Here is an 11,696-nt window from a genome sequence, read left to right as displayed (position 1 = left end):
AGTACCGGGCACTTGTTTACATCAACTTACTCATGGGTAAACATGTACAGTTGGGTTATTAAATTGTTGTTGCGGATTTATTCTCAGTGAATTTGTGGTAAAATTATTCCTCGAAAGTGTTGGATTATTCAACCAAAATATAAATGCCTAACAAAGTTGATCATTTGAGTTTGAAGTGTATTTATTACACTTACCGTTAATAATGCATGGCTTTCCGGAGACAATTTCAACATAATCATATTGTCGATAGGCAGAAATTTTATGTAGTTTATGATCCGTACCGCGAACCAAATATGACGCACGCATTCCTGCGTACGTTCCGATAAATTGTTGCGTTTTCCAATCGGTAACCATTATTTGTTCGATACCGCTACGGATGGAAAACATCAGCTGGGACGCTTGCTGGGAGGGATTCGTCCCTTTTTTAATGCCATCCTCGGAATGCTACGCATAAATGGTAAACTGTGAACGATGGGAATTTTTATTCGCTGTCAGTTTATTGAATTCAAGCGTTGCGGTTTAACGAAGGAACGCCGCATGGCGTTTGCATGGCGAAAGGCGAACCATTTTTTTGCTGTTGTTGTGGATAAGTTTACGACTTAATATGAGGCCCAGTTGTGACCTCGGGCAATATAAACAGTTTTGGAAGCCGATCATGGCTTTATTCGGACGGGACACAGGTGGGGTTCCGCGCGAAAGGGTTTATTCCGCCGAATCAATAATTCGCCGTTCTGGTTTGTTTGTGCGCTGAATATATCAATTCGCTCGGCAGGCGTTTGGTCGATCGTACCAGTCGTTCGGAAGCGTCCGTTATGAAGAGTTGCATTATTTATTATCGAAAAACACCGCCAACAATATCGCATGACACTGGAGTTTATCTTGGATGCAATAAATTATTTACTTTTCTAGATTCCCATTCGTTGTGAAGTGATTTATTTTCTTTGGAATTTCACATAATAATATTCGTGTTTCTTTATTTGAAAAACATATCCCTCTACCAATGAAATATCTCGAACTTGTTTTAATGTTTAACAAGGCAAAACAGATGAAAAACTACGTACTTCAAACATTTTATGTGTAAGACCCTTTCGAGTAAGCAGAATTCAAAGTTTTGAAGATAGAAACCCAAAAAACATCAGAAAAAGATATCAAATATGAAACATTGCCAACCCGAAGAGTTTTTTTTAAAGTAAAAAACAGAACGTTTACGTTTCCTAATCTCATGTTTTAATCTAAACGCCCCGCTTATGCTGACATATCTGACGGCATTTGTTTCTGACAGCTACTAACCGTGGCGTGGAATGAAATAGGTCCCTCCAGTATGGCTTTTTCATTCAAGCAAAACGAAATCTACCGCTTCCCCATCACTATGATGTATGTGTCCGCTGAGTCGTGCGGCTGCTGGCTGGAAAATGGGAAACTCCATGGACCACGCTGCTTTCGCTGCGTCAAACATAAACAGCCCATCCTGGCCGAACGCTCCGCCACTTGACGCCACCATCGGTTACCGCACGGGCCATTAAATAGATCCAGCCAAGGATGAAATCTTACGACCGTACGCTGAGGTCTATAAAAATGGCTCCCCATGCTTATCCGAACGTTTCCACTCAATCTGCCTGGTCGGTTTATGCGGTGGCTTCCGGTTAATCGAAGACTGGCCCATTAGCACTTGGGGGGCGTCGGTGGGTGCAATTTTTGCAGCACAACACTGGGACATGATTTTGTTGCTCCCCGAGCGTCATAAAACAGTTGAGGGAATAGGATGAAAAGCGATCCAATCGAAGCACAACAAATTTCTGGGGACTCAAATTATGATTGCCGCTGTGGAATGAGTGAACAAACCATAAAATGTTTTCCCAAATTCTTACTTACACTTTTGAAAGCTACGAAACAGGCTGAAATGTTATGTTTGGTATCTTGTAAAATCTTTTTCATCCCTTTAATATCTTAAAAACCCCAAGCATATGGTAAAGGACAGAATGTGGTACTCCATAATCTGACTTCATTGCTTGCTCCCTTACGACCAACCGACACTAGTAATGGAACATAAAACGATATATACTGGTACGATGCGATGGCTCTGGGGGCTCCATATGATCGTTTTGCGGTGTGCATTCTTTCCTATTTAATCGGCAGCTAACGACCAGCGATCCGATTCCGTGCGAACAGTATTAGCCGTACGTGCTGCAGCATCCCAACCAACCATTGCATCGATGCTGGCACACGGAGAGATAGCCGTGGCATGACTTGCCAACAGCTTTCTGACCGTAAACCGCCGCATCTTCTCGCACGTACTGGGATAAATCACTGCCAGGACTCTATCGTTCACTCGCGTTCAATTTAATCCCCAATATCGATATGAGTAATGGCGTCATTTATATGGTCGCCTCTTTGTGCGCCCGGCGAGGGATTTACCTTTGCAAAGTGGAGGGAAAATCCACGCTGGCTTGTTGGTGAAAAGCTCCCCAAAAGTAGCTACACGGGATTGGCACGACCAAAGGTGGGTTACATATGAATTTTGAAACCACCGAATCACCTCGTTAGGGGCGGGTTATCTTCTTTTGTGTTGTTTGCAAAAATATTGTTATTTGCGACGACCTTCAACCCTTCTTTTTTCCATGCTTTTCGAGCTATTGTGCTCTAGTACAAACGTCGTTTTGTTTGAGTTGCACGAAAAATTGTATGAATTAGAAGATTTTTAGTAGATTTTTATTTATTTCAGTTTTACTAAACTAGAGAAATAGTGGGCATTTAAAATGTCAAGAAACAATGTTCAATAATTAAAATACAGACACTTATCCAGAAACAAATCAAATGAAATTCAACATTGACTGACAGATTGTGTTTGCACATGAATTTTATTGAGATAATGAAAATATAAAAAATATGGCTAAAAAAGAACACAAAACGTTCCATTGCTGCCCTCCCAGCATGATTTTTATGTTTATGTTTATTATTTACATGTTAACATACAAATTCGCTTCATGTTTTCAATTGGTTTTAGCTAAGCTTTGCGGGCAATTGAAATATGTCGATATTTCAGACAGGGCTGTATATTCGAACATTATGTTCATTTAATGCAAAATATCCGTAAGGCGACTACGCGACATCGACTACCTGAAGCCATCACCAGTTCTATGGAAATGAAACGTATCCAATCAGTATTTCCAGGATGGATTTGGCTAACATTTAATTAGTCAGACGTATTACGCCAACCGTATAGCCTGCGGTAGGGTAGTTCTGTTAAAACATAAACAACCTACTACACATTTAGCATGTTATCAAGTCAATGCTTTTAGAGGAATTACAGGCTCTGAATCAGATTACTAGAAGTGGGATTTAAATAAATATTTAATTGGGATTAATTTCTATTAAGTTTTTCCATTTAGTAACCAACCAATTAAATTTGCTTAAAACCCGTGGCTTAAGAGAAGATTCACCCACATCGATTTAGTAACACCACATGTTTTATATTGCTTCCTTATTTCAGAATTTTTCCCCTCCGCCACATCTCCATCATGCGGTGAGAAAATCCGACGTAGGTGTGTCATTCGACAGGGCGTCCAATTCATTACTCTCTGTATGATAACACCTGATTATCCCTCATTCCGCCGGGATTAACCGCGCACCGCGTGAAAGGTCGCTCGCAGGACAAACAAAAAGATATCCTTTTAAAGCCAATATAAATAAAAGAGAAGAAAAAACCCGCACCAAAGCTCCCTCGCTGCCACCATGGAGTCGGTGCTGACCCGCTTCAATCTGACGCTCGACAATATGACGACGCTAAGCTCCAACATACGGCAGGGGCTTATCGAGCAGTACAGCAACAACCGGAAGGTGGGCGATCCCTGGTACCACATCCTGATCGTCATGTACGGCACGCTGATCGTGTTCGGGGCCACGGGCAATAGCCTGGTCGTGCTGGCCGTCGCCCGCAAGCCCCAGATGCGAACGGCCCGCAATATGTTCATCGTAAATTTGGCCGTTTCCGGTAAGCGACGCATGATCCCTTTTTTGCTCCGTTCTGTTTTTTTTTATCTTTTCCGGCTTATTTCTGGGAACCGCATTCGCTTCCCGTCTTCTGTCCAATTGAGGTAGATCCTTTTCATTTTTCTTTTCAAGACGGACCGCAATTTCCTTTCTCCATCGTTTGCCGCCGGATTTCCGGGGAATACGTATACATTTCCATCTGTAAATATGCTAATGATTGAAGCACCCGCAAGGCTCGACTTTGATATGATTTTCTTCGTTCTGGGTTTTCCTCACATTTGATTGCTAGCATTCGCTTTCCATTCGTAGCAATGCCGTACGGTTGCTTGCCGATTGAATTCGACCAAGTGGCTTTAATATTTACATTTTGATATGTAGATTTACGAAATAGATTTACCTATAGCATTAGATGTGATTTACATTTTTATACGGTTGAACGATTCTGTTCTGTTTGGTCAATTCTACTTCTGTAGTCCGATCAAATTTTGAAACGAAATAAATTCATCAAAAAAAGAAGCATAAGAATTTTAATGACGTAGTAGGTTAATGATTGTACAACTTTCAATTTTGACCCTATACCCTTTAATTGTTTACTTAATCAAAACAGTATTTACACTTAACAACAAATATCAATCATAAAGTGAATAAAAAATTTCAAGAAACAAAAACCTTCCACATTTGTGGGTTTCCGTTTTGAAACACAGATTTGCTGTTGTGTCTGGTGACGATGCCCCTCACGCTGGTGGAAATTCTCACCAAATACTGGCCTCTGGGAAGGTTGCCGTTTTTGTGCAAATCCATCGGGACGCTGCAGGCGACGAGTATATTCGTGTCGACCATCTCCATCACCGCGATTGCGTTAGATAGGTACCAAGTGAGTATGAGACTTGAAAAGGATGGAGTTGGTTGGTTGTGACTCTACCTTTTGGATTCATCCCGGCTTTAGGTAATCGTGTATCCAACGCGAGACAGCCTTCAGCTGATGGGCGCCATCGCTATTCTGACCGGCATCTGGATCATATCGATCGTGCTGGCCTCGCCGATGTTCATCACGCACCAGCTGATCCACTACGACGTCAACCTACCGAGCTTGGGCATCGAGTACGTGTCCTACTGCGTGGAAGAGTGGCCGATCGCGTACGGCCGGGTGTACTACTCGGCGTTCACGCTGTGCGTGCAGTACTTCCTGCCGATACTGATCGTGTCGGTGGCCTACCTGCGCATCTACCTGAAGCTCAAGCACCGGCTGGTGGTCAGTGCCGGGCCCTCCTCGTCCTCGGCCGGCCGGGGGAAGGGCACGAGCCGGAAGGACACGCAACCGGTGAGGGAGCGTGAGCGGGGCCGCCGGATGCAGCGCACCAACTACCTGCTGATCAGCATCGCGCTGATCTTTGGCGTGTCCTGGCTGCCGCTGAACCTGTTCAACCTGTTCGCCGACATGTACGTGAAGGCGATCACCGAGGACATCATGGTGGCGTACGCCATCTGCCACATGGTCGGCATGAGCTCGGCCTGCTCCAACCCGCTGCTGTACGGCTGGCTGAACGACAATTTTCGGAAGGAGTTTAACGAGCTGCTCTGCCGGACGCCTCCGAGCGGCGCGTCGGCGGGCGGTGGAGGAGGCCTGGGAGGTGGCCACTCGTACGGGGCCAGCCGAGCGAACGGGGCTGGTCCCAACGGCGACCGACGGGGCTGTGGCGGAAACGGCCGGCTAGAGGGCAACGGGGGACCAACGGACGGACGGACGGCGGCGGCGGCGGCCGAGGCAGAGGCGACGACGCAGGTGCGCGACCACTATGGGGCAGCAATGCTGCAAGACTCGGGTGTCACGGAGAACGGCGACCACACCGAGCTGACCGAGCTGATGCCCTGATACTGGCTCTCGACTTCCGGCTGCGTGCCCGGAAGCTCCCCGGCGGGCGAAACCCGAAGCCCCGAGCCGTAGAGGTTGGCCACTCGCTGCCCCCGAACTCTGCCATTCCGCTTTCGCCTTGCTCACTTGTGGTCATGCTCGTTTTCACTCCATCCCTATCGCTGCTCCACTCCACCTTTCCGACCCCATTCCTTCCTTCTCGTGTATACTCCCGAAACATCCAGTGTTGTGCTTTCTCGATGTGCGTTGGGTTGATTGGATTGCCTTCCTTTTTCGCTCGTTTTGGGTTTGCAAACGTCTAACATGCATGCTTTCGATTTATCTCAATAATTTGATCATGATTGATTTGATCCGGAATAAATTATGCATGAATATTACATGGCTATCCGGACGCATCAACCTCCGGTTCCGACGAACCTTCAACTCGCTTCAAGGCTTCCTTTACAACATTGGCCCCAGGGTTCTGTAATCCAATTTATTCTATCTAAACGGAAATTACCAACTGGAAAGCATAACAACAAAGGCTTTATATGGTTTCCCCGCATTGATAAGTTATTGTTTTCCTAGATTTTGTGGATATATTGTTCACGTGAAGTCGATTGTAAAGGTTATGAACACACTTTTGTTTTCTTTTATGATTTTCAAATAATAAATTAGCCAAAAAGCTCCATAACTTCATTGAAAAACTAATTTATTGTTGCTTCTGTTCAGAGCTTTTATCTCTATTCATACACTTTGTTTACAGGACTTTGAAGTGTTTTTTGTCGGGACGATAAACCCCACTAGACCTACACAATTTCCCAATGGCTATATGTTAGTTTCTAATGTCAACCTGATGTTTTTATAATGGTTATGATGGCAGGTGGCACATCAGGCGTCAACTCGTGCTCGCCAACGCAATCCATTTGTCTTCTACGAAATTATGTCCTGCAATATGCATAACCTGCTTTGCAAGTTTGTCATTTTCCTGCTCTCAGACCTACTGACTCGTTGCCTTGTTCGTGATAATGTCACGAACGGTATTCATTTCGAATTGATGTTCCTATATTTCTTTATGCATGTCACGTTACACGGTAACCCTACCAACGCTATCATTGTCTTTGATCATTTTCACTTCGTACTTTATGTATTCTTTTGACACGAAAAACCCCATTTCGGGGGAAAATGTTTTAAACACTACAATGTGCAGCATATATCGTTAGTAAAAGGTTGAATCTATCCTGTTTCGTGCCACATTGCTTATGTTCCTGGTTACCTCTCTTTCGATGCAGCACATTGTTTTTCATCTCTGATTGCACCTGTTGCACCGTTTCCGCTTTGCAATCCGTTGGCAAACACACAGTTCCATGGCATGAACTGTGGGAACCAAAGCGTTGTTTTAACGAATGTTCGTTCCCTTTTTTTCTTTTCCAATTTCCCCCCAGAATCCGAGCCAATCTGAAGCGGAAGGAGAAGAGGATGCGATGGTGCAGCAGCCTGCCAAAAATGGGAACTAAGGACCGAGCTATACTTTGCCAACTGTTGCAGCGCATCCCCAGCGTGGGGATCACTTATTCTATTACCCCTAGAGTTATGCAGCCTGCAACGTAAAACGTTGCGAACGGTGCTTCGAGTGCCTGGCTTCTGGCCGTGTTGCCAGTTCAACAGCCCATGTTACCGCCATTTCGCTCGGGTCCCTTTGTGTGGTGCGTGGTTGCAACGCAAGGGAAAACTGCGTCTTTCCGATAACGCGCGTGGCGATGGAAACCTACTTGAGCCCACTTACGATGAGTTTCGATGCTAATTAATCCAATCATTCAGTCTTTTCCGTTGCTTTACATACGATTTTACAAACACAAAAACCCTGAGATTAACACCAGCGGAACTCATCATTCCATCACCATGCCGGGGGGAGGGTTAAAAGGCCGGTCGAACTTAAAACCACTAGTGCGTTTTTACCGCAACCACACAAACAAACCCGGGCGAGTGGATTCATGTAACATAAAGTAGGAAAAAAAATCGGTTGTTTAACGATTTAATTCATTTCCATCCTTACCTAGAGAAATAGCTTAGTCGAATCGAATATATCCGCTTTACATTAAGCCAGTGACTGGTTGTAAATATATCGCCTAGGAGTCAAACGTGATAAGTACCCGGAAGGTATCGATTGAGAAGAGTTGTGCAAATAGCTGTTTCGAGGGTCGCATGAAACAGCGGCAAAGATTTCTTACCCGGAACCTTCGTTTCCCTGTACAGTAGCTGATAAATGTCCAATTCAAGTTTTAACAAACCTAAGCTACGCCACAATAGAGTTGCTAAATGAATTCACATATTTTGTAACATACGTACGAATTTTTAAGAACTCCGCTCCAATGTAAATGCAACTGACGGTTCAGCTGCAATGGCTATTTAATGAAAATAAACATATATACGACGGTTTCTTCGTTTTTATTATAATCTCTCCGAGTGCAGTTTGTCTCTTCCATTCCGAATATGTTCATTCTACGGTAGGTATTAATTGGTCTCGGTTATTCTAATTATCCATGATGAGTCTTACCTAATTATAATCATATCAAATACTCTTGAGGGATATTAAGCAAATATCAAGTAGAAAAAGAAAACCCACAGAACTGATCTCCACCCACTATGCTTTCTCTCGCTGATGGAGAATCCATACACATTGTGGTGACTTCCTCGTCGTAGCTGATTACATAATTAGCAGCGAGCCAGCGATGCATTACGACCACATTTATTTTCCAAGCTAACAAGCGACGGCTGTTGACAGTCGGTGGTCAGTTTGGGGTGTGTTTTATTGCCGAGAAGCACCCGTACCGATGCGCTGTTACCAAGCGACACCGCAAACGGAGGAAGGTAGAATTCGACCGCATCCGCACCGGTTCAGTTGCGCTGAAGATGATGATGCTCGGCACTGATTGTGATTCTCCATCTGGACCTCAATCCGGTCGACGCGGATTATGTTTTGTTTGATTTACGGACCGACGGTGGGTGGCTCCACTCACAGGACTATATTTATCAACGTCAGCAGCATTGGTCGACAGGGAAGATCTGCTGAATTCAACTACTTGAAATGAATGCAAATATAACCAGCTGAGGAAGTGCCGTGTAGCAAAGGAATTAAAAAATTGCATAAAGTTTTAAAGTAATTTGACAATAAAAGCAATCAGCGTTTATCGGCTTTAAAAACGGGTTCAATATTTTGTTACTCGATTTCTTCAACGCTGAGTTCAATTTGTATATGCCGGCGTAAGCGAAACACCATAAACAGGATATTTTGTGTTTTATGAGTTGGGTTAAAAAGTACAATATAATTTACATCTATAAAAATATATGCTTCTCTATGCAAACCGAAGCTGATTGGGTCCTTCGTATAAATCGGGATCTCTTATGTGTACCATTTCTTATCAAATCTTTACAAGCTCAACGAAACGGTCGTTACCATAAAACCTCGAAACCCAACCGGTCCCTTGCAAGCGGTAGCTTATCACCGGGTAACTAGGGCTATAATTGGAAGGAAGTATTGCCATCCAAACCGGTTGCGAAGGCACGCGATGGGGACAAACCTGGGGGTGCTGTGCCATTAAGCATGCCGGCGGGATGATCACTTTCTCGAGTTGCCAAAATGTGGGTCAAGGAGAAGGCAGCCAGAAGCTTGTCAACCCCTTTTCCGTGCGGTTTGATCGATAGGGCGTCGCTCGTGTAATTAACCCATCAAAGGCGAAGGCAACCTCCCGAGAAAAGGGGAAGGAAGGAATCCTGCTTCGAGCGGGAGAAATTCCTCGAACGGAAAATTGCTGTGGATCATCTCCGTCATCAGAAATTGGAAGGAAATATTTCCCAGTCCTAGATGGACGGTCACCGAGCGAGTGTATTGTGGTGAGAAAATTAACAATTTGTGGTCTAAAGAGCGTGCGAAGCCTTACCTACGAGAAACGTAACAAACCAATTACTGTTTAAAAGTCTTTAAACAAAATTGTTAAAGCATCTCTCGTCTAGATTATAATTAAAATGTCAACTTCATTCTCATATTACGAAACGACTCAATGTGTTTTTGTAGGAGACTGTTTTTTCCCTCCTCTTCACCAGGGAAATACTTGTGATGGTGGGAAAAACCACATCGGTAAACATATGCAAACCCACGGCAGATGGTTTTCAATATCAATATCAAAAGCGAGGGTGTTACCAACTCCAACTGATATGCGCCGGAAGTGATAAGCGGGGAGGATTATGGTGGAACTGATTGATAAACGAGTGCGGTAATAAAGCGGAAATTAATTTACCGATATCCGCAAAACGTGCTCCACCGAAAGGTACTGATAATGAACCGTTGCTGGGAAGGTAGCTTCGCTGAAGATGGACTGCAGTTCGACAAGAATTAACAGCTTGATTGGATGTTTCTACCCGGCATCGTTTAACGATCCGGTACGCTCGAGGATGCTCCCGAACCCCACGGCGTTGCTAATCGAATTCATGGCGTCAATTCAGTTTGGTTCGGGTTCGGATGGGGGTTTTGGTAAATTCTTTCACAACTTTGCAGTAACGCGCAACAGCCGCCCGTCGCCACAAACGGGACGAACATTTACAGCAGGCAATTTATTTTACGAGTGCATCGACAAACTCCAAAACACACAGTGCAAACGACCTGACCGCTGCTAGCGTGGGATACGGTAGTAACTGGAGGGATAAACTGATTTCAGACCAACAACACCACTATCTGTGGCGAGTGTGTTTGTTTTTATTTCAATCGGTTTAACGATCGATACGATGGTTGGGTGGAAAAATTTTCATTTACCGAGAGCACTTTATGCTTCACCGGAATGGCAATTTGTTGTTGTTGCAACCTCCCCCCGCCCGGGGACGATCCTTTCCGGCTGATGTCCTGTGCTACACGCGAATGGTTTACTTACAACAAAAAAAAAACGAACGGATTTGTGAAAAGGGTTTGACAGTTTGGACAATTGTTCGTAAAATTGGTTCTATGTTTTCAAATGCAATGGGGTTTGGGGAGGAGCCCATGCTAGCACACTGTCGTAAAACCGGTGAAGTACGAATACAAATCGCCAGCAATGGGTTAGAACCCCTTGAAGGATGCAAATTGAAGGAGAGCGTTGACATTTTGAAACATTCAGTAGTGGGATGGTTTTGCGAAAAAAGCAACACCAGAAGTTGAATGGACCAATCAACATTGGAAAAGCTTTGCATGGGTTGGTAAAAATGATCCATTTCACTCTTGGTACCTCAAATGAAACAAGAAACGCCACTCATTGCTTTGATATGAGAACTTTACCCCATGGATTAAATTTACAATGTTCATGAAGTGTTTTCTGAATCTATCGTTCTTCCACAAAATGGGTCAAATACTTCCATTGGACTACATTTTCAGAATCGACCAAATTCTCCAGATTTTAAGTTCGTTATGGATCATCAGTCAAATTTTATTCCCCCGGCTCGATCCGATTACCCGCCAGCGCTAACGGTGAACGTGAAAAGTGTCAAATTTAATTACTTCGCTTGGCCACCGCGTTTGTGTGTCGAGCAAACAAGCGAGCCGAAATGAGCTGCGGCCCCAGATGTTCCGGATACGCACCCACCGGGTTCCATTAGCGATAGCGACCGTAAGCGTATGCACTAACGCCAAAGCCACCAAACGGGCGGCAGAATCGAAATCACTCATTTGTCGCCATTAGCAAGCGACACCTCGCACCAACGTCACAATTCAGCATAGTGCTTCGGTGTTCTCGCGCGGCCGTTCGATAGCAAGCTTCCCCTCCCCCGGTGCCTCGCTGGCTTCGAGAGTGAACGTTAATTAGTGTGAAAGTAAGTAAACACCGCCAAA

At 44.5% G+C, this 11,696-nt stretch overlaps 1 protein-coding gene across 1 annotated transcript; it reads left to right on the top strand.

The window, feature by feature from the left end:
• The first annotated feature begins 3,732 nt into the window (after positions 1–3,732).
• Positions 3,733–5,863, top strand: LOC131260426 (neuropeptide F receptor). The gene is made up of 3 exons (XM_058262140.1): positions 3,733–3,991; positions 4,695–4,864; positions 4,937–5,863. The coding sequence occupies exons 1-3, from the start codon at positions 3,733–3,735 to the stop codon at positions 5,861–5,863; spliced, it is 1,356 nt and encodes a 451-aa protein (XP_058118123.1).
• The last annotated feature ends 5,833 nt before the right edge of the window (positions 5,864–11,696 follow it).

This window comes from Anopheles coustani, chromosome 3 (assembly GCF_943734705.1).
Source record: "Anopheles coustani chromosome 3, idAnoCousDA_361_x.2, whole genome shotgun sequence".
NCBI classification, from domain to species: domain Eukaryota; kingdom Metazoa; phylum Arthropoda; class Insecta; order Diptera; family Culicidae; genus Anopheles; species Anopheles coustani.
Note: the sequence above shows the minus strand (reverse complement) of the source record. Positions and strands in the feature narration are given on the sequence as shown.

Excerpts from the sequence above, each read along its gene's own strand:
- LOC131260426 (XM_058262140.1), top strand. The coding sequence starts at position 3,733 with ATGGAGTCGGTGCTGACCCGCTTCAATCTGACGCTCGACAATATGACG. Across the intron at positions 3,992-4,694 it reads CGTAAATTTGGCCGTTTCCG|ATTTGCTGTTGTGTCTGGTG; the intron begins GTAAGCGACGCA and ends TTTGAAACACAG. Across the intron at positions 4,865-4,936 it reads TTGCGTTAGATAGGTACCAA|GTAATCGTGTATCCAACGCG; the intron begins GTGAGTATGAGA and ends TCCCGGCTTTAG.